The 21881-nt window shown below is 42.8% G+C and overlaps 1 protein-coding gene across 4 annotated transcripts in view; it reads left to right on the forward strand.

Annotated features, from left to right (window-relative positions):
- The first annotated feature begins 9379 nt into the window (after positions 1–9379).
- MKRN1 (makorin ring finger protein 1) overlaps positions 9380–21881 on the forward strand; it is a 29065-nt gene continuing 16563 nt past the window's right edge. Inside the window, exons 1-2 of one of the 4 annotated variants that reach the window (XM_060156539.1) lie at positions 9380–9743; positions 17392–17520. In XM_060156539.1, the coding sequence (XP_060012522.1) occupies positions 9565–9743; positions 17392–17520 (308 nt within the window). In that variant the 5' untranslated portion in view covers positions 9380–9564. Of the gene's footprint in view, positions 9744–9937; positions 10050–10166; positions 10427–17391; positions 17521–21881 lie in introns of those variants that run through there. The other 3 variants (XM_060156542.1, XM_060156541.1, XM_060156540.1) reach the window with 3 other exon arrangements.

The raw sequence follows: 21881 nt of genomic DNA on the forward strand, positions 1-21881 counted from the left end.
TGCTCCTCGGGACCCTGTCTCTCACTCTCTCTTCCCATTTCTCCCCAGCCAGCCTGCCCCATCTCTGGCCACACTCAGCCTGGCTCAGTGGGCTCCAGCCACACTGGCATTGGCAGTTCTTGGATTATATCAAGCATGACCCCATCTCAGGGCTTCTGTACTCGCTGTTCCCTCTGTCCTGTACACTATTCCCTTAGATTTTCAATTGGCTTATTCTTGCCAATCCTTTAGGTGTCTGTTCAAATATCATCTTAGAAAAGCCTTCCCTGGACTTCCCTGGTTGCACAGTGGTTAAGAATCCGCCTGCCAATGCAGGAGAGATGGCTTCGAGCCCTGGTCTGGGAAGATCCCACACACGGCAGAGCAACTAAGCCCATGGGCCACAACTACTGAGCCTGCGCCCCTAGAGCCCATGCTCTGCCACAAGAGAAGCCACTGCAATGAGAAGCCCGCATAATGCAATGAAGTATAGCCCCCGCTCTCTGCAACTAGAGAAAGCCCGTGCAGCAGCGAAGGCCCAACACAGCCAAAAATACATAAATAAATAAATTTATAAAAAAAAAAAGAAAAGAAAAGCCTTCCCTGATGATCCTATCTAAATGAATGAATAAGTGAATACATTCACTGATGCCATCATTCTAAGACTGTGGCCCATTTAGACTGTACCCAGAAGAAGCTTTTTCTTAAAAAGACAAACAAACAAACAAAATTCTGTTTTTTAACCAAATAAGCCTAAGGAATTGTTTTTTTAATTGATTTATAATATCGTGTGAGTTTCAGGTGTACAGCACAGCTATTTACATATATATATACACACACACACATATATATATGCTTTTTTAGATTCTTTTCCCTTATAGATTATTATGTAATATTGAGTATAGTTCCCTGCGCTATACAGTAGGCCCTTGTTGGTTATCTATTTTATACATAGTAGTGTGTATCTGTTAATCCCAGCCTAGGGAATTCTTAAATTCATTCTCAGCACCCATTTCTTAGTCTGGACTCAAGAAGTCTTCTGAAATAGATAATTCCTACGGAGATTAGGCTGCCCTCTCCAGCCTCTGTTTCCTAGAAAGCTTGGTTTCACTAGGGCAGAAGAGAGAGTAGCGTTTACTCTAACGGTTAAAACACACACACACACACACACACACACACACACACACACACACACACACACACACACACACACACACACACACACACACACACCCTAGAAAGTACAGGTTAAAGCAGATAAGATTTTTCTAACTTCTTGGTATTTTAAATGCTTACTTTTCTCAAAACTAGTTGATCTTTTTCCCACCCACCCCTAGGGCTGTCCCTGGGCCTTTTTGTACTTTTGGAGATTACAGCTCACACTCCTAGCAAGGGCAAGAATGGAAACTGGAAACATTATTAGCATTTTTTGCTCCCTGCTTAAAAGAAAGCCCTCAAACTGCAAAAGCTATTTGGTCTGCACAAAGGCTTGGGGGTGTGGGAATGCCGAAGGGCTGAGACACCAGGCCATTTAAAGAGGAGGCACTGAGTTTGATACAAGTTTTCCTAATTTTTTTCCTAAGACCTTAGCTCCTGTCCTTTAGAGTGGGGGAGGGGAGCTTCACACTAGGGTAAACCAGCACAAACCTAAATTTGCATTCATTCCTGCATCTACCAGTTGGTTTATCTATTCATTTGTTTACTCAACAAAGATTTTGGGCCAGGCAGTGAGCTAAAGCTGAGGACAAAGAGCTCCAAGCATTATGTGCAGATTGTGGGAGGGGTAGGGCAAAATGTTTAAGGTTAAAAATAAAAATAACAGGATTTTAAAAATTAGACAATCAGATTCTAAATTTCATATGTAAAAGATAAAGTGAGAACTTTTCTGGAAAAAATAGTAAGATGGCACTAACAGATATTATATACCTTCAATAATATACAGCACTGGGATTTAAATAAAGAGAACAGAAAGTTCACAAACAGACTTGAGTATAAGAATTTAATATGGGACTTCCCTGTGGCGCAGTGGTTAGGAATCTGCCTGCCAATGCAGGGAACACGCATTCGAGTCCTGGTCCGGGAAGATCCCACCTGCTGCGGAGCAAGTAAGCCCGTGTGCCACAACTACTGAGCCTGTGCTGTAGAACCCACGAGCCACAACTACTGAAGCCCGCTGGCCCAGTGCCGGTGGTCCGCAACAAGAGAAGCCACCGCAATGAGAAGCCCGCCCACCGCTCTGTAACTGAAGAGAGCCCGTGCAGCAATGAAGACCCAATGCAACCAAAAATAAATAAATTTCTTAAGGAAAAAAAAAAGAAATGAACACTATTAAAATTTTTAAAAAAAGAATTTAATATGCCATAAAGATGGCATCTCAAGTCAGTGGAGAAAAGATGAACTATTCAATAAATGGTGTTGAGACAACTGGGTAACCATCTGGGAAAAATCAAAGCTGTCACACCTAACACCTTGTGCCCGGACAAATTACAAAAGGATCATAAATTTAAACGTAGTAAATCAAACCATAAAATTACTAGGAAAAAAAAAAGGGGGTGAATACTTTAATAACCTTGGGGTGGGGAAGACTTTTATAACTATGATACAAAATCCAGAAAACATAGAATTAGACTGCATCTTAAAAAAAAAAATCCACATGGCAAAAATCACAAGGAAAATCAGAACACCAACAACAAACTGAGAAACATATTTGCAGTTCATGAGAAACAAAATGCTAATTTCCCTAATTCTGCTTACAAATGATCTAAGAGAAAAATGGGCAAAGGTTGCGAATAGACAGAAAAGGAAATAAAGTATCTCTTAAACTTATGAGGATTAAGAGGAATGGCAAATAATTGTAAATCAACTCTACTTCCATTTAAAAAAAGAGAGAGAGGGGAGGGAATTCCCTGGTGGTTCAGTGCTTAGTGAAACGGGGGTGGGGTTATGGGATCCTGGGCAAGGAAGCCTTTTTTTGTCCCCCGTTTCTTGTAGGCAAGACTCCAGCCTCCTTGACCTTTCCTGAGTTCCAAAGGGCAGATTCGAACAGTTGCTAATCAAAGGAGGAGCTGCCGAGAAACCACCCGAGGCAAGATTAAAGGGAGCAGAGAAGCCCATCAAATCAGGAGACCCTGAGACCCTGCACACACCCTCATCTTGTCAGCAACCCCACCTTTGAAGTATTGTTATAAAACTCCTCCTCAAATCCTCTTGGGTTGGCACACACATTTTTTTGAGGCAGGAACCTTGTGTGTTCCCATTTGCCTGGCAAAGCAATAGTGTCCTTTTCTACTTCACCCAAAACTCTGTCTCCCAGATTCGACCCGGCACCGGTGCGATGGAGGATTCTGGCTAAAGCAATTTAACAGGATTCTTGCTAAAATTGGATGCAGAGATGAACACGGAAGTCCAAAAATTGAGGCCTCATTGTAAAGTTCAGGGGAGCCTGAGTAGAGTTTAGTCAAAGAATCTTTGTCATGACCCCCCCACACACCCGGCCCTCTTTTTTTGGCTGCTCTGCACGCTTGTGGGATCTTAGTTCCCTGATCAGGGATCGAACCCCGGCCCTGGGCAGTGAGAGGCTGGAGTCCTAACCACTGGACCACCAGGGAAGTCCCTGTCAGGCCCTTTTCTACTTTTAAAAAAATGTTTAGTCACATGATTGTATTATTATAAAAAAAAATTATACAAAGCAAAAATTAACACAGCCTCTAATACAAAATAATTCATAAATTGTTGGAGAGGATACTTACACCGAAGAAGGCAGGGAACCACTCTGACCTATGTGAAAATACAAAGTGTTTTTACAGAGACCAAATCATTATTTGAACCCCCTTTGGAAAGAAAATAACAGGAAGATTAATATTGGTGCTTATTGTGTGGACTAGAATTCACACAGTAAGGTTTTCAAGGTTGTTCCACAGAGTGCAAAGTAGATCTGCCCACAGCAATAGAATCCACAGCAGCTTGGCACGATGCTAGCCTTATCTCTTATACTTTCTTTAATTTTGTAGCACTCAGCACAGACCGACAAGTGGGATTGCGTCTTGTCTGTAGTCTTCCCTTTTACATTAAAAGCTTCCCCTAGGGGAGAGCCTGACTTCCAGTACCGGCTGGGGAAGGAACACTAGCCCCACAGCTACAATTCCTCAAGCTTCAAGCTCTGCTCTGTCACTCATGGGCTGTGTGATCCTGCACAGCATCTCTGCCTGTCTCTTCAACTTCATCTGCTCAGATTCATAGGGGCAAAATAATCTGTGCTTGCTCAACTTGAAAAGCCCGTTGTGAGACTAGAACTAGACAAGGAGGTGACAGGCCTTTGAAAAGCATCAAGTATGATTCTGATGTAGGGTTGCCAGATAAAATATAGGAGGCCTAGTTATATTTGAAGTTCAGACAACGAATGTTTTAAGTATAAGTATATCCCATGCAATATTTGGGATATACTTACACTAAAACTCGATTTGTTATTTATCTGAAGTTCAAATTTAACTGGGCATCCTGTATTTTCATATGCTAAATCTGACAACCCTGTTTTAACATCATATAACAACATCAATGGAAACAATAATAAATACTTACCTAGCAGTTACTACACCTAGGGACTGTTCCTTGAGGCTTATATATATTAACTCATTTAATACTTATAAGGAAGGTGTACCACTGGCCTTATTTCACCAGTGAGGAGACTTAGGCAGGAACTTGCCCAATGTCACCGGGCTACTATGTTCAGGCACTAAAGTCCGCTCATGATTCCTATGTAACCTGGCTGTTTGGGTAGCATGGGTCCAGCAAAATCAAAATCACTAATAAATATTTTGTGAGGGAAGAGGTAAATGGATTGCCTTGTGCTGAACTTTTCTCCCAGAGAAAGGGATGACTCTTTGTTTATTTTGTTTCCCTATAATACAAAACATCATTATTCTTATTGGTATGGATGGTGAGACAAGGCATAGTAATTTTTCTAACAACAGAGAATTCTTTCATCCATTGCCCACATATTATAGAGCACCTACTATATGCCAGACACTGTACTAGGGACTTGGGATACATCTGAACAAAATAGGTAAAGATTCCTGCCCTCATTGAACTTATATTCTAGCTAGGAGAGATAGACAATTAAAAAATAAATAACAAGAAATTCTGTAGTAAATTAGAAGGTAAATACTATGCAATAAAGAAGAATAGAGCAGGGACTTCCCTGGTGATCCAGTGGTTAAGACTCCAGCTTCCACTGCAGGGGCATGGGTTCGATCCCTGGTCGGGGAACTAAGATCCTGCATGCCAAAAAATAAAAATGAAAGAAAGAAAAAGAAAAATGGAGCGGAGTAAGGAGATTAGGAGTGTAGGAGGGTGGGTGAGGTGGTGAGGAAACGTGTTGCAATATTTTAAAAGGCAGTCATAGGAGAAATTGAGATTTGAGAATTTCTTTTTTAAAATTGTTTTAATTTTTTAATTAATTTTTAAAAATTTATTTATTTAAATTATTTTTCGCTGCGTTGGGTCTTCGTTGCTGTGCGCGGGCTTTCTCTAGTTGCAGTGAGCGGGAGGCTACTCTTCGTTGTGGTGCGCGGGCTTCTCATTGCGGTGGCTTCTCTTGTTGCGGAGCACGGGCTCTAGGCACACAGCCTCAGTAGTTGTGGCGCACGGGCTCAGTAGTTGTGGCTCGCAGGCTTAGTTGCTCCGTGGCATGTGGGATCTTCCTGGACCGGGGCTCGAACCTGTATCCCCTGCATTGGCAGGCGGATTCTTAACCCCTGTGCCACCAGGGAATCCCTTAATTAATTTTTTATTGGAGTATAGTTGATTTGCAATGTTGTGTTAGTTTCTGCTGTACAGCAAAGTGAATCAGTTATACATATACATATGATAAATGGAATATTGCCTGCCATTATCAGTAAACAAAGGATGTCACAGTCATCAGCAGTTGCAGCTCACTAGGCTGCGCTGGTGATCCCTGAGGGGACTCAGGAAGGAAAGCATACCTGCCATCTAGCAGCCATCAGACTGCAGCCACTCCCTGCGGTGAGCCCTGAGGAAACCCAGGATGTGAAAACACAGGATACTGGCCCCAGACAGCTGAGGTGCATATCAAAGGAATGATTTCAGTGAGCCCAACTCTTGCATCTTCCCATACATAGAAAAATATTAAATTCCTTAACTTGAGATATCTGGTTTTCTTTTATTAACAGTAATCTTTTGTTCCTACTAACTTCCCTTTGTTACAAAAGTATATATCCCAGCTCCCCTCCTCTCCTCGGAGCAATTTTCTCAGGGTTACTTGAGACGCTGACTCCCGGGCTTGAAGTCCTAAAAACTCCAGCTGAATAAAACACAACTCTCAACTTTTAGGTTGTGAAGAGTTTTTTAGTCAACACATTTATCTACTCTTTTTAGGAGTCTTTTCTCATATAGGTCATTACAAAGTATTGAGTAGAGTTCCCTGTGCTATACAGTAGGTCCTTATTAGTTACCTGTTTTATATATAGTAGTGTGTATATGTCAATCCCAATCTCCCAATTTATCACCCCCAGCCCCGAGATTTGAGAATTTCTGGTTGAGTTTTGGCAAAAGCTTGGAGGAGGTAGCCAAGGAAATGTCTAGATGATGAGGTTGTGAGAGTGTGACTTGCGTGTTTGGGTCAGCATGAAACCAAGTACAAATCCTTTCCCTGCCCCCAGTTTCTTGTTTATAAGCTTCATTCAGCCTCCTTGATATTCCCTGAGTCCCAAAGGGTGGATTCAAACAGTTGCTAATCAGGGAAGGGAGGGAATACAGAAACAAAGAAGGAGTAGTCAAGAAACAATAGTGAAACCTCGGGGCAGGGTCCTGGTTCTTCCTGAAGGAATGTACATAACAATATCTTTGAGTTCTTCTGCAGGAACTAAGGTCCCCACCCAGGTGGAGGATGGTAACTTCCGCAACTTCGGGCTGAACGCTAGATTCCTGGAGCACCGTCCAGTTACCTCACCACCAACCAGTCAGAAGAAAGTCACACACCTTGCAGCCCTCACCCCTAATTTTGCCTATAAAAACTTCTCCTTGAAAACCATCGAGGAGTTGGGGTTTTTTGAGCCACCCGTTCCCCTTGCTTGGCCCTGCAATAAACCTCTCTCTGCACCAGACTCTGATGTTTAGGTCTGTTTGGCCTCACTGTGCCTCGGGCACACAAACTTGCATTTGGTAACAAGCTTGAGGTCAGAGTTCCTGGAGAAGCGAAAAAGGGGCAGAAGTGAGATGAGGTCTGTAGATGGGGCCTAGTAAAGCCTTACCCTGATTGAAACCCTCCTTGGAGAACTTGGAGCAGAGAAAGTCACTTTGGCTGCAGGGCTGAACAGGAAGATCTAAAATTCAGAGCTCAGCTTGGCTGGGCACATGGGGTCTCGGGGACAGCTCTGGGTTCCATCCTCAATCCATCTTAAAGTTGAGGCCCAGGGCCTTTCCAGGTGTATCTCTGTGACTCAGATCTTTTACCATCTCATGTGACTGCTCTGAGGGCCCTGAGCTGAGCATCACTGCTTCCAGGTGAGGGCAGCAGTGAGGAGACAAAAAGAATCCATACTTTACAAGAGGATTTTTCTAAAATAGAATTGTTTTAAATGGCCCTCTTTCTTAACATAAAAAAGTTTCAGTACTTCCTTTCCTACTCCCACATTTTAAAAACACAATTTATCACTTGACTGTGTTAAAAAGGAGACAGAAGGCCCAAAATGGAGTCACTTGTGCTAAACCTCACATCACCAAACCAAGACTTAATGCCTAGCCTGTTGTCTCAACCCCCCAGGAATGTAACCTTTAACCAGTCAACCTGGAATTACCTGGTCAGCACTAGGTGAGGTGATAATGACCAGTAGGCCCCTTCTGTTCTTTTTGGGAGAACAATGCTTTCTTTGCTAATAAGTTCCTTTTTCTGCCCCCTTTCAGCCTTTAAAAACCTTTCCTTTTCTACAGCTCAGTGCAACTCCTTTCTAGATGTCCAATTCATGAATTGTTCAATAAAGCCAATTAGATCATAAAATTGACTTGGTTGAAATTTTGTTATTTAACAACAACAGATAAACCCTAACAGATAAAGACTACCAGGGACACACCTGTAGTCCAACAAAGATTTATTAACTTGCTGCCGCAGGGGAGGCCACCCAGGAGCGGAATGTGGGCATCTTGGCAAGGGGAATAGGGAGGGGCTTCTCACAGGGTTGAAGCTCTTTTTGGGTAACAACACAGCAGAAGAGGAGACCAGCTCTGGTTTGGGGTGCTGTCGTGAGGTGGGGCAGTTTAGAAACTGGGTGTCTCATAAATCTTCTTTGGGAGGTCAGAGGGAGAAGTGAAGTGGGGCTGGGAAGGTCATTAGCAAAAAGCTGTGATTACTCAAAAGGGGATTGTTAGTCATTTTGCAGTCATGGTGTGGCCTTGGGTGAAACATTGTTTTCTGTTGGCTTTGCCACTGTCCTTGTTTGTGTCTGTTGGGTACATTGTGGTCTGATTATCAGTGGGGTGGATTTTCACTTTCTCAAGGTAGAGAGACTATAGAAAAGCAAATTTAAGGGCTCATGAAAAACTGCTCAGGATTTAATATGCAGCATCTGTGTGGACCATGGGGTTTAATCAGAAGGTAGGATTAAATACTTTTTAATGTTCTTAGTTTTAGAAATAACTCTTAGAAGCTGGGATATTTCAGACAGCTTTTGTTATTCAATATCTATTAAGTTAAAACTGTAGTGTGAAGCACAGTGGACTCTCATTTAATTTTCATAATCGTCTCTGGGGTAGGGAGTTATTTTTAAATTATTATTATTATTTTACAGATGGAAAGCAGGAGACTAAGAGGTAAGTTAACTTACTCAAGAACACATTGCTAGGAATGGGAGAAGCCTGGAGGTAACGGAGACAAGCTGACTGCAGAGCATTTGCTTAGCCACCATACTATTCTCTTGGGTTGAGAGATCCCACCTCTGATGGGAAGAATAAGAGAGAACATTTATTAAGTGTTTAGTCTGCCAGGCACTAAGCTCAGTGATTGCCACACATATATAAACCTCACCACAACCCAATGTGGTGGGGCCTACTCTCACCCCCATTTGAGAGATCAGGAGACTGAGGCTAGAGAGAATGGGTAACCAGCTCAAATTCGTACAGCTAGTAATTGGTAGAGCCAGGGAAGTCTGGATTCAAACCCAGGACCCCAATCCCACTACGCCTCTCCACTGCATCAGCCTATGCTGGGACGCATTCCTCTAAGTCAGTGCCCTTGAAATGAGGACTTTGGTTCCCTGGATGTGGAGCCTGGGGGCAGTAGGTGGGGGGGGTGGGCCTCACCTGGGGTAGCCCGCCCTCGCCCCGCCCCTCCAAGGCGGGGCTGCCTCGCCCACCAATCAGAGAGCCCTGGGGGCGGGCTGGGGGCGCTCGGGCTCCGGCCCGCAGTGCTAGCGGCGAGATCGCTCTGAGACGCGACGCGGGGCAGAGGGGGACGAGCGGGCGCCTCAGTGTCCTTCTCCACCCCTCGCCTTGCCGCCTTCTCCTCCCAGCAGCCGGACCGGAATTATGTGATCCCGGAAGTTCCGGCGCCATTGCTGTGTGGGATAAACAGTAATGGCGGAGGCTGCAGCTCCCGGAACAACAGCCACAACATCAGGAGCACGAGCGGCAGCGGCGGCAGCGGCCTCCCCCACCCCTACCCCCACAGTCACCTCCCCGTCCCTGGGGGCGGGGGGCGGGGGAGGCGGCAGCGACGGCAGCAGCGGCGGCTGGACTAAACAGGTCACCTGCAGGTGAGACGCAGCGCGGCCGGCGCCGGGCGCGGGGAGGGGACCGAGACCCCGGAGGAAGGGGCGGGCGACCGGCCGGAGGTGGGAGGGGAGCCGGCGTTTCGTAGCCGCCGCCGACGGTGCTGCTGCTGCTGCCGCCGCCGGCGCCGCCGGCGTTCCTGTCCCCGCGGCCGCCGCGGCCTCGCCGCCCGCGCTGCGTCAACCCCCGCCGGCCGCTGAGGCTCGGGCGCGCGCGGCCTCGTTGCGGAGCCGCCGCACCGCCCGCAGTCTCCCCGCACCCGGCGGAGCGCGCAGCGCGCACGGGGAGAGGTAGGATGACTCCTCCCTCCTTCTTATTGTCGCCGGAACCCCCAGCCCCTGCCTCCAGCTCGCCGTTTCGAGAAGGAGGTTGGCGGTGTCTCCTGGAGCCAGCCGCCTCCCCGCGACCCTGCCTGGCCGGGGAGCGCCGCCGCGGGCCCCGGCGAGGGGGCTTGGCTGCCGGGCCCCGCCGCCGTGTCATCCGTTTGTAAAGTCTTCTCGGGTCTCTCGGCCCCCGCCCCACCTGGAGCAGGAGCTTTGGTTATTTCTTCTTTGTATGTTTATCGAGGTTGGCGGTTCTGAGCTTTGTCTTAGAACCGAGTGCCGGGCCGGGGTCGTCTCCTCCGCCTTAAATTTGACGAGCTGCCGTTACCGTGCCCCGGCTAAAGGTATCATCTCTTGGAAATCCACGCATCTTACTTAAGGGAGTCGAGGAGCTCGTCGCTCCCAAAGGAGAGAGATTTTGTTTTGGTTTGGGATGTCGGATGAAAATACTTGGAAAAAAAATAAGTGATTAGTGGAGGACGGTTATACTGACGTGTGCACGCCTGTAGCACGCCTGTAAAAAATTATCGAGCTGTACGTTTAAGATTAGGGCATTTAATTGGATGTTGTACTTGGATTTTTAAAAAGTGATCAGTAAGCGCCTAGAAGCTTTTGTTTTTCAATCGGTTGAAAAAATCAGTTGAAACGCCGGTTTTCACTTAGGTGGGGTAATTTAATTTATATGTAAATGTTTGAAAATATTCTTAATATACAAAACTCACTTCCCTGGTATTAACAGCGAGAGTGAAGCGTTCTCAGTGCTTAACATGATACATTTAAGGCATGAATGATAAGTTTAATTAAGTTTATTTTCAGTAACGGGATGTAGAAAGCATAAAAGCCGTTTTAGGTAGCTTCTTTTATCAGTGATCTGTAGATCCTTAGAATACTTGTGCAGTATCCCAAAGAATGAGAATTTTAAAATTCCTATTAATGGAACCAATTATTTGAGTCTGTTACTTCTCTTTTATCTACAATGTTACAGTTGATATGTATGTGCTGGTTGACTCTTTTAAAAATAAAGGGACTAGGGGTTTCCCTGGTGGTGCAGTGGTTGAGAATCCGCCTGCCGATGCAGGGGACACGGGTTTGTGCCCCGGTCCGGGAAGATCCCACATGCCGCGGAGCGGCTAGGCCCGTGAGCCATGGCCGCTGAGCCTGCGCGTCGGGAGCCTGTGCTCTGCAACGGGAGAGGCCACAGCAGTGAGAGGACAGCGTACCGCAAAAAAATAAATAAATAAAAATTAAAAATATAAAAATAAAGGGAGTAGTGTAACCTTTTACATTCCTGAATTTTCTAGCCATTCATCCTGCAGTTCCAATCTATCTATACACAGACTAATCTTCCTTTAATATGTGGGTTCTTTAAGAACTCTATTCAGTGCCTTGATTTTACACAGACTGTGATCTCAATATAGTTTAGCCTTGAATACCCATCACTAACTTGACATTACTATATATTACTTGTCTCATTACTATCCTGTTGCGTCTGTATCTGAGCTCAACTCATTTCTGCCCAGAATGCGTTATCACTTCTACACTTTACTTTCCCCTCTGTTAGGCACTTTTCCCTGATCTACTTCTCCTTTTCTACTTCCTCACCAGTGTCACCAGAATTCAGAACAGCTCACCAGACTAATCATTCCTTTTTGTCTACCTTTAGGATCTTTGAGTTTCTGTAAGATCCCAGATCGATCCTGGACCAGTGGGAGTTCCTTGCCCATGAACCAATAGATTTATATATTTAAGGAATTTACGTAGCTGAGTAATATTTCTAAGAAGCATTATGTATCAGATACAGGCTTAGATATGCTGTTGTTTTTGTTTTTCATATAAAGCTGTCTATAGCTTTTGCTTGAGACAGTTATCCAAAAAAGCACAGGCTAGTTGATGAGTCTTGGGTTTTAATATTTGATATTGTTTTCAGTTGTTCTAAGTAGTAACACGATCTCCTGTTAAAAAATCTTTCTTCCTTTTGAATAGGGGAATACCAAATATGATATCTTCATTTATTTATTGTAAGCTTTGAGCTTTCTGAGAGCAGGGGCCCTGTTTTGTTTATCATTGTATCTGTAGGGCTTTACTCAGTGCCTGGTATACTCAGTAAATGCTTAAATTGATCTTGATAAATCCACACCTAAAATTACCCACTTTGATATGTGCTTGTAAGATTCCTCTGCTTTCGTTAAGAAGTGGACGACCCTTGTAAATCAGCAAAGACAAAGGACTTAATAGAACATGTGTATATCTTTCTGGGACTACCTCATTCAGTTATTCAGTAAATAAGCATTAGTGCTTACAACGAGAGACATAGAGCTAGATGTTGAAGGAAATGCAGAAATGCACTGTATTATAAATATTTTCATTGTGTTTGATAGCAAAATCTCCTTTGAAGAGAATTCAAGATAGTGTTCTAGTTTGTGCCTCTTCCCCTCTTTATATCTAGGAATTTGACTAAGGCTGTTTTCTTCACCAAGGGTATAATCCTCTTAGCTGTTTGGATGTTATAAATTTGTTTTTGGTTGCTCAGAATCATCTGTATTTTCTTGTTGGTTAGTAATTGTCTAAATATTTCTCTTGAAATTCTGTCATTGTGTTTATCTTCGCGGCCTTTAAGGAAAACCTAGGTATACTTTTCCCAAGGAACTGTGTTATGCTGCCCCCACCAGGCCATTTTGATATCTTTTATTAGAATTTAGTGCTGTGAACTAGAAATGCTATTGCTTCTTCTAGTTTTCTTGAGTGTTGGGGGTTAAAACAACAAAGTCGTAACTTGCAGGTTGTAATTTTGAACTTAGACAATGTTTTATCAGAGTGCTTCTACAATGGTAGACGAGTGTATTGAAATAATACACAAAAACCAAGTGTTTTTTCGTTTTGATTTTTCAAAAACTTTAAGTGTAGTGTAAAAATGAAGGGAATTTTTCCGGAAAGTCTTTATCCAAGTGCTGTGATATCCACAGTAAAATTTATTGCCTTCAGACTTTAGTGTTTTTTGAAGGGATGGCATTGAAAAAGTTATTCAGCCCAGGGAAAGAGAAATTAATTTGCTACTGGCACTGTGATTCCCCATGACACCTAGTGTCTTCTACAGTTTTTACTGAACACATATCTAAGTATTACGTGTACAGGTACTATAGAAGATAAAAAGCAGAATAAACTATAGTTCTTAAACACCAGGAATTTACAATCTAGTTTGAGAAATAGGGTACATGTACTTATCAAGAATTAAGTAACAGAGTAAACAGTGTCACAGCAGATTAAGTGATTAAGTGCCAAATTAATTAATATTCTGTAAATCCCCAGACAGGTTGTTATGACGCCTAGAAGTACTTTGAGGGTATTGGGTGGTTCTCTTACACCCTCACAAGCTACTGTTGGGGTTTCTTATATATATCTTGGTAACCATGCTTACGTTTCCAAGAGGTACAACAGTCGGGGATTCTAGTCAGTTGTATTTGTCTTTATTAGTGGACAATGTCTGATTGGAGTCATAGAATCTTCAAGGTGGAAGGAACCATAGAAATCATATGACCCAGCCTTTAACTGAAGGCAAGCTCAGCCTGGACACTGGCATTAAGGTGAATTTGGATAATGACTTTTTGGTGGTGGCATTTAAAAAAGAAAATGGGGAGAAATTCTTGGGAGAGTTGCCTTTCTTCCTCTTTAGGTTATAACTTACACTATCATGTCATAATCTCTTAGACATGGATTGGCAAGAAGGGATTTCACTGTGAGGACTGTTTATACCAACAGTGTTAATATCACTGAGAGACAAAAGGCAAGTAAAACAAACCAGAAACCCAGACCATATGTACCAAACAACCATGTAAAATAATGCTTAGTATTTGGCAGTAACTAATTAGGGCTTGTATTCTAGTGTTTCTGTTGATTCTGCGGTATCAGGTGATTTGTGTCTGCTTGAATTCCTTTGGTGATGCTAGTTCTGGACCTCAGGAGCTTATTTCATTGCTGGATAGTTCTAGTTCTCGGTCCTTACGCTGAGCCAGGTTTATGATGTAGCTTCCCACATGTATTGACTTTGCCAGGAATAGTGCTGCAAAAGGCTATTCCTTTGTCTTCTGGCCAAACTACTCCAGTTACTTAAAATCTTCTTATGGCATGACATCTAGGTCTCTTGCTTTTCTTATCCGATTCGTTAGTGTGTACCTCTTACAGTGTGTGGTCGGAAACAAATGTAGTCAAGGCAGAGAAGAGATATGGAAGGGGAGATGGGGAAATGAACTCAGTGCCAGCAAAGACACTATGCAGCTGCTACTGCACACATGGAGGGTTTTTTTTGTTTTTTTTTAAGTTCTTAAATCTGAAAGAGTGGCGAAACTAAGGCAAAATAGCTTTACTGAGGGTCACAAAGCTGGAATTTAAACAGTCTTCCCAGTTCTTAAACTGTGTGCTTTTTATTACTACCTGGATCCAAACAGTTGACTGCTGCTGCAGCCCGATTGTATTAACTGTTCTGGTGGCTGCATCCACTGCTGGCTCTTGAAACTTGGAATCAACTGAAGTCCCTAGACGTAAATGTAATCAGCTGGCCCAGACACGTCACCTGGAAGAAGGCAGTTTAATGTAGTGTTTTAAAATTTAAATTTAATTCTGACATGTCCTTGTTTCAGATCTTTAAGTGGTTTCTTACTGCTTTAAGATAACTTGACTTAAAAGGCCCTGCAGAATCTGTTTCCCTAGCCTTCCAGCCTGTCCTCCCCTCTGTTCTCTCCATTCTTGGTCATTGCTGTATTATGCTCTTGGTCAAAAGGTGCCAACAGGCCATGCTACACTGTCTTGGGCCAGTGACTCTGAGTTTTACTCTTTCATTTTGGATTCTCGAGAACAGTTTTTACTATCATGGATGTCAGAAAGTAATAGTGGTGTGAGGTGTTGCACAAGTGTTCAGGAAGAGCATCCTGCTGGACATTGAAATGCAGGTGTCAGGGAGCTGAACTCCTTGGAGTAACGGCTCTGCAATCTCCAGGGGGCAGGTATTTTATCAAGCCTTAAAACTGTATCAGGGGCTTCCCTGGTGGCACAGTGGTTGAGAGTCCGCCTGCCGATGCAGGGGACATGGGTTCGTGCCCCGGTCCGGGAGGATCCCACATGCTGCGGAGCGGCTGCACCCGTGAGCCATGGCCGCTGGGCCTGTGCGTCCGGAGCCTGTGCTCCGCAATGGGAGAGGCCACGACGGTGAGAGGCTCGCGTACCGCAAAAAAAAAAAAAAAAAAAAAACTGTATCAGTATGTGCACCTCTGACTTCAAACTGACCCCAAAGAATATTGAAGGTATAGACAGCTTTGTCTTGTGTTGAGAATTGTGAAAGTTCCCACTGGGGATGGGACAGTAAGCAACTGTATTCAAACAGTGAGACTGTTTGAAATGAATAAGCAATTACCAACTGTGGATACTTTTTTTGTGTGTGTGTGGATACTTTTATAGATACTTTGAAGCATGATTATACTAGTGGTGATTACAATGAAATTATTGACTTGTTGGGTTGTTGCGTTTTTTTAAGTGTTAATCTGTTCATTTATACAGTCAAAAAGTACCTATTGGCTCAAGTGGTTTAACTCAAATTTGTGTTATGTGGTGCTCAGACAGCTTCAAAGCTTGCAGAAAGTTGCCCTGTAGTTGAGCAAAAGTTCAGACCTAGTTAGATTAAGTTAAACCTGATAATAGTTGAAATTAGGTTAATTATAGTTAGAATTTGACTTCCTATTACTATATTCTTATGTTTTGTTACAGACTGAAACCCCAGGGTAGTTCAGGATCTTCTTGATAATTATAACTGTTCCACCAAGATGTTAACATTTTTTCTTTCTGTGTCACATAGAAGGTATACATGCCAGTCATTTTTTAAAATTAATTAATTAATTTATTTTTGGCTGCGTTTGGTCCTCGTTGCTGCTCGTGGGCTCTCAGGCCACTCCCTGTTGCGGTGAGCTGGCCTCTCATTGCAGTGGCTTCTCTTGTTGTGGAGGACGGGCACCAGGAGCGTGGGCTTCAGTAGTTGTGGCACGCAGGCTCAGTAGTTGTGGCTCTCAGGGCTCCAGAGCGCAGGCTCAGCAGTTGTGGCGCACAGGCCTAGTTGCTGTGTGGCATGTGGGATCCTCCGGCACCAGGGCTCGAACTTGTGTCCCCCACATTGGCAGGCGGATTCCCAACCACTGCTCCACCAGGGAAGCCCCATGCCAGTAATTTGAATAGAACCTTTCACATTTCAATTTGGGGCAGGCTTCTTCAAGGCTCCTTTAGGTAAATATGAGTCTCTTTTCTATATATCCTTCAATCCAGTGGACAAGTGGAGTGCACTTAATGCTATTTTACCTTCCTTCTCTAGATAATTGACACACCCAGGAGGTAGGCACTTTTTCCTTACTCTGGATCAGCTGTACATAGATGCATATTTGGGGCAGTTAATGGTCTGCCAACACGAAATTTTCATAACTCTACTCAAGAGAAAGAGACCAAAGTCAGGGATGGGAGGGAGGATGCAAGGGGTGGTGGTAGTTCTACCCACTTTACAAGATCAGGATTATCTACAAAAAATAAAGCCCCTTATCACTTCCCTGATCCACCTAGTTACTTACAGATTGCTGCTTGCCCCCCCCCCCGCCCCATTTCCAGTTTAGTTGGTCTGAGGTGAGGTCTCAGAAGTTGCACTTGTAGCAAATTCCCAGGTCCTCTTAGAAACTGAGTCATTCTCTGATACTTGGTTTTTGGAAACTGCTAGATAGGTACACATGTTCTCCTTCAGAACCAGAGTCTGCTAAATGAAGGACAGAAAGTGATTTCCCTTTGCCTCTACCTTTGCAACAAATTTTACTTGTATTTTCACATGTGGCTTTTAAAGAATTAAAATGGTTTCTCAAAGAATTGAAACATATACAGTAGTCTGACCCGTTCAGGTTTACGTTGTTTCTTGCTTATCTTTGATTTTTTTGCAGATAGAGCTGCCATTATGGCTGAAGTTAGTGGAAAACAAGAAGCTACCTCTGTAGGACTGTAAAATGAGAGCAGTAGTCAGACTTAACCCGTAGAGACAAGATTAATGATGACCTCAAAGTTTAAATTGGTGTCTGTATCTATAAGCAACCTTCCTGTAGTACCATCATTGATAATTTTATGGTCATACAGTCTAGTTCTACTTTCTTTGTGTTCATTTCTCGTGTTTGTGTAGATAGACTATAACAGTAGAATAAAGTACTAGTATATAGTGCTCCTGTGTTATTAGAATATATTGGTCATGAATTCTTTGAGTACTGACTTATAAACCAACTTGTGGTTCTTTGTCTCACAGGTATTTCATGCATGGGGTTTGTAAGGAAGGAGATAACTGTCGATACTCACATGACCTCTCTGACAGTCCATATGGTGTAGTGTGCAAGTATTTTCAGCGAGGGTACTGTATTTATGGAGACCGCTGCAGGTAAGAATTTGTTTCCAATTCAGTTTTGTTCAGGGGTGGATGGAGAGGTTGGCAGAAAAAAATGAGAGGAAAATACATAATTCCAACAACTTTGTAAATAATAGATTTAAAATAGTCCTTTTTTTTTTTTTTTTTTTTTTTTTTTTTTTTGCCATGCCTCGCAGCTTGCAGGATCTTAGTTCCCCAACCGGCGATTGAACCCGGGTCATGGCAGTGAATGCACCAAGTCCTAACCACTGGATGGCCAGCAAATTCCCTAAAATAGTACTTTAAAAAGTGCTCATTAGAAATGTTAGCACACTGACATCTCTCTCTTGGAGGGAATGTATTACATTTAAAAAATGAGTTTATAATACAGTCCTAAATTTAAATAGTGCCTGAGGAGCAACTTAGGAGCACACCTAGGAATAGGGTGTGGTGAAGGCATGTTTGTTAATGGCATCTCCTCTTAAAGACCAAGAATAAGGTTCATATTTGACCAGTTGGGACTAGTTTCAGTTCTCTATTAGTATGAATTATGGAGAGAAAATGAGATCATAGGCATTTGGAACAGTGTATTAGGTTACTAGTTAAGAGGGCTTCTCATTCCAACTAAACTTTCATAAACCACTTGAGCTCGCAAGACTAAATTTTAAGCCAAGATTTACAGAAAATGCTTCAGAACAGTCTCTAGTATCTATCTCAGAACGTGGAAAATCAAGAGGGATTAGTTATTAAGTAATCTCTATAATCATTCATTGAATTGGTATCATAATCCTGTTAAATTGCAATTCAGCAGTAGTGGGTTCTGTGGGTTCTGCTAGCAATTGGGTAGAGCTTTGCTTCTCTTTTTCTTTTTGGCCGCACCGCGCGGCACGTGGGATCTTAGTTCCCTGATCAGGGAACAAACCCATACCCCCTGCAGTGGAAGTGCTGAGACCTAACCCTGGACCACCAGGGAAGTCCCAGTTAGAGCTTTTCTTTATCTTCTCAGTTTAGAAAATATCTAAGTGTATTAGTTATCTATTGATGTTAAACAAGTTACCCTGAAATTCAGCAGCTTGAAAATCGTAAACATTTATTATCTCATAGTTTCTGGAGTCTGGAATCTTGGCGTGGCTTAGCTGAGTGGGTGGTTCTAGCTTGGAGACTCTCAAGAGATTGCAGCCAAGATTTCAGCCAGAGCTGCCATCATCTGAAGTCTCAATGGGGGCCGGAAGACCACTTGGAAGGTGGCTCACTCACACATCTGTTGGTGGGAGGCCTTAGTTCCTCGCCTCGTGGACATTTCCCTAGGGCTGCTTTAGTGTCCTCACACTAACTTGTCCCCAGAGTAAGTGATTCAAGAGAGACAGCAAGGACGAAGCCACAATACCTTTTTATGATCTAGTCTCAGAAGTCACACACTGTCACTTCCACTATATTCTGTTTATTACAAGCGAGTCACTAAGTCCAGCCCACTTTCAAGGGGAAAGAAATTGGCCTCCACCTGTTGAAGGGGGGAGGACTGTTAAAGAATTTTGGGCATATTTTATTTTATATATTTTAAGGTTTTTTAAAAAATTTATTTAAAATTTTCTTTTTGGCTGTGTTGGGTCTTCGTTGCTGTGCGCGCTTTCTCTAGTTGCAGTGAGCGGGCGCTACTCTTTATTGCGGTGTGCTGGCTTGTCATTATGGTGGCTTCTCTTGTTGTGGAGCACGGGCTCTAGGCACGTGGGCTTCAGTAGTTGTGGCATGACGGCTCAGTAGTTGTGGCTTGTGGGCTCTAGAGCGCAGGCTCAGTAGTTGTGACACACAGGCTTAGTTGTTCCGCAGCATGTGAGATCTTCCCGGACCAGGGCTCTAACCCGTGTCCCCTGCATTGACAGGCGTATTCTTAACCACTGCGCCACCAGGGAAGTCCCAGGCATACTTTAAATGATCACACTAGGTAAGATATTTTGACAGTGTCATAGCCAATTTTAGCATCCTGTTATCAGAAAAGAATTGTGTCAGCTATTGGGTTCAAATGCTTAGAGTTCAAAAGACTAAGAAATTATTGACGGGTGGGATATTGATGTTAGGCTATCTCACATCTGTTTTACTGAGGAAATCTAGTAAGGGTAGAGAAGAAATACAAGATTCTTTCCATGTGACTGTAGGAAGGATCCCAGAAATGGAACCCCTGGTATCTGAGTTTAGTGGTCATTTTGCTCTCTGCTGATTTTTTTCATTGCAATATTGCTAGAAGGAAAAAACTGATACGACACTCCTCAAAAAAAAAACCCAAAACTAAAAAACCCAGATATGTCTTTTGTAGTCAGTCACAATATTAAAAAGGGCAATAGGTGTTAGAAATCCATCCCACTGTGAATGAGCGATTCTTTGTAGTAGGATGGTCTCTGCAAGATTTTTTTAAAAAAAATCTTTATTGGAGTATAATTGCTTCACAATACTGTGTTAGTTTCTGTTGCATAACAAAGAGAATCAGCCATATGTATACACATGTCCCCATATCCCCTCCCTCTTAGCCTCCCTCACACCCTCCCTATCCCACCCCTCTAGGTTATCGCAAAGCACCAAGCAGATCTCGCTGTGCTAAGCTGCTGCTTCCCACCAGCCAACTATTTTACATTTGATGGTGTATATATGTCCATGCTACTCTCACTTTGCCCCAACTTTGCCCTCCCACCCTATCCATGTCCTCAAGTCCATTTTCTATGTCTACCTCTTTATTTCTCTCCTGCAACTAGGTTCATTAGTACCTTTTTTTTTTAGATTCCATATATATGCGTTAGCATACGGTATTTGTTTTTCTCTTTCTGACTTAACTTCACTCTGTATGACACACTCTAGGTGGATCCACCTCACTACAAATAACTCAGTTTTTCTTAACGGCTGAGTAATATTCCACTGTATATATGTGCCACATCTTCTTTATCCATTCATCTGTTGGTGGACAGTTAGGTTGGTTCCATGTCCTGGCTATTGTAAATAGTGCTGCAATGAACATTGTGGTGCATGTCTCTTTGAATTTTGGTTTTCTCAGGGTATATGCCCCGTAGTGGGATTGCTGGGTCATATGGTAGTTCCAGTTTTAGTTTTTTAAGGAACCTCCATACTGTTCTCCTTGGTGGTTGTATCAATTTACATTCCCACCAATAGTGCAGGAGGGTTCCCTTTTCACCATACCCTTTCCAGCATTTATTGTTTCTAGAGTTTTTTTTTTTTTCCTAGATTTTTTGATGATGGCCATTCTGACTGGTGTGAGGTGATACCTCATTGTAGTTTTGATTTGCATTTCTCTAATAATTAGTGATGTTGAGCATCTTTTCATGTGTCTCTTGGCTATCTGTACGTCTTCCTTGGTGAAATGTCTATTTAGGTCTTCCACCCATTTTTAAACTGGATTGTTTGTTTTTTGATATTGAGCTGTTTGTATATTTTGGAGATTAATCCTTTGTTGTTTCATTTGCAAATATTTTCTCCCATTCTGAGGGTTGTCTTTTCGTCTTGTTTATGGTTTCCTTTGCTGTGCAAAGCTTTTAAGTTTAATTAAGACCCATTTGTTTATTTTTGGTTTTATTTCCGAACTCTAGGAGGTGGGTCAAAAAAGATCTTGCTGTGGTTTATGTCAAAGCGTGTTTTTCCTATGTTTTCCTCTAAGAGTTTTATAGTGTCTGGTCTTATATTAAGTCTTTAATCCATTTGTAGTTTATTTTTGTGTATGGTGTTAGGTAGTGTTCTAATTTCATTCTTTCACATGTCCAGTTTTCCCAGCACCACTTATTGAAGAGGCCGTCTTTTCTCCATTCTATGTTCTTGCCTCCTTTATTGTAAATTAGGTGCCCATGTGTGTGTGGGTTTATCTCTGGGCATTCTATCTTGTACCATTGATCTATATTTCTGTTTTTGTGCCAGTACCATACTGTCTTGATTACTGTAGCTTTGTGGTATAGTTTGAAGTCAGGGAGCCTTATTCTTCCAGCTCCATTTTTCTTTCTCAAGATTGCTTTGGCTAGTATAGTCATTTTCCATATGTGTTTGTGTTTCCATATGAATTGTAAAATTTTTTGTTCTAATTCTGTGAAGAATGCCATTGGTAGTTTGATAGGGATTGCATTGAATCTGTAGATTGCTTTGGCTAGTATAGTCATTTTCACAATATTGATTCTTCCAATGCAAGAACATGGTATATTTCTCCATCTCTTTTTGTCATCTTTGATTTCTTTCATTAGTATTTTATAGTTTTCTGAGTACAGGTCTTTCACCTCCTTAGGCAGGTTTATTCCTAGGTATTTTATTCTTTTTGTTGCAGTGGTAAATGGGAGTGTTTCCTTAATTTCTCTTTCTGATTTTTCATTGTTGGTGTATAGGAATGCCAGAGATTTCTGTGTGTTAAT

This window comes from Lagenorhynchus albirostris, chromosome 8 (genome assembly GCF_949774975.1).
Source record: "Lagenorhynchus albirostris chromosome 8, mLagAlb1.1, whole genome shotgun sequence".
Classification (NCBI taxonomy): Eukaryota; Metazoa; Chordata; class Mammalia; order Artiodactyla; family Delphinidae; genus Lagenorhynchus; species Lagenorhynchus albirostris.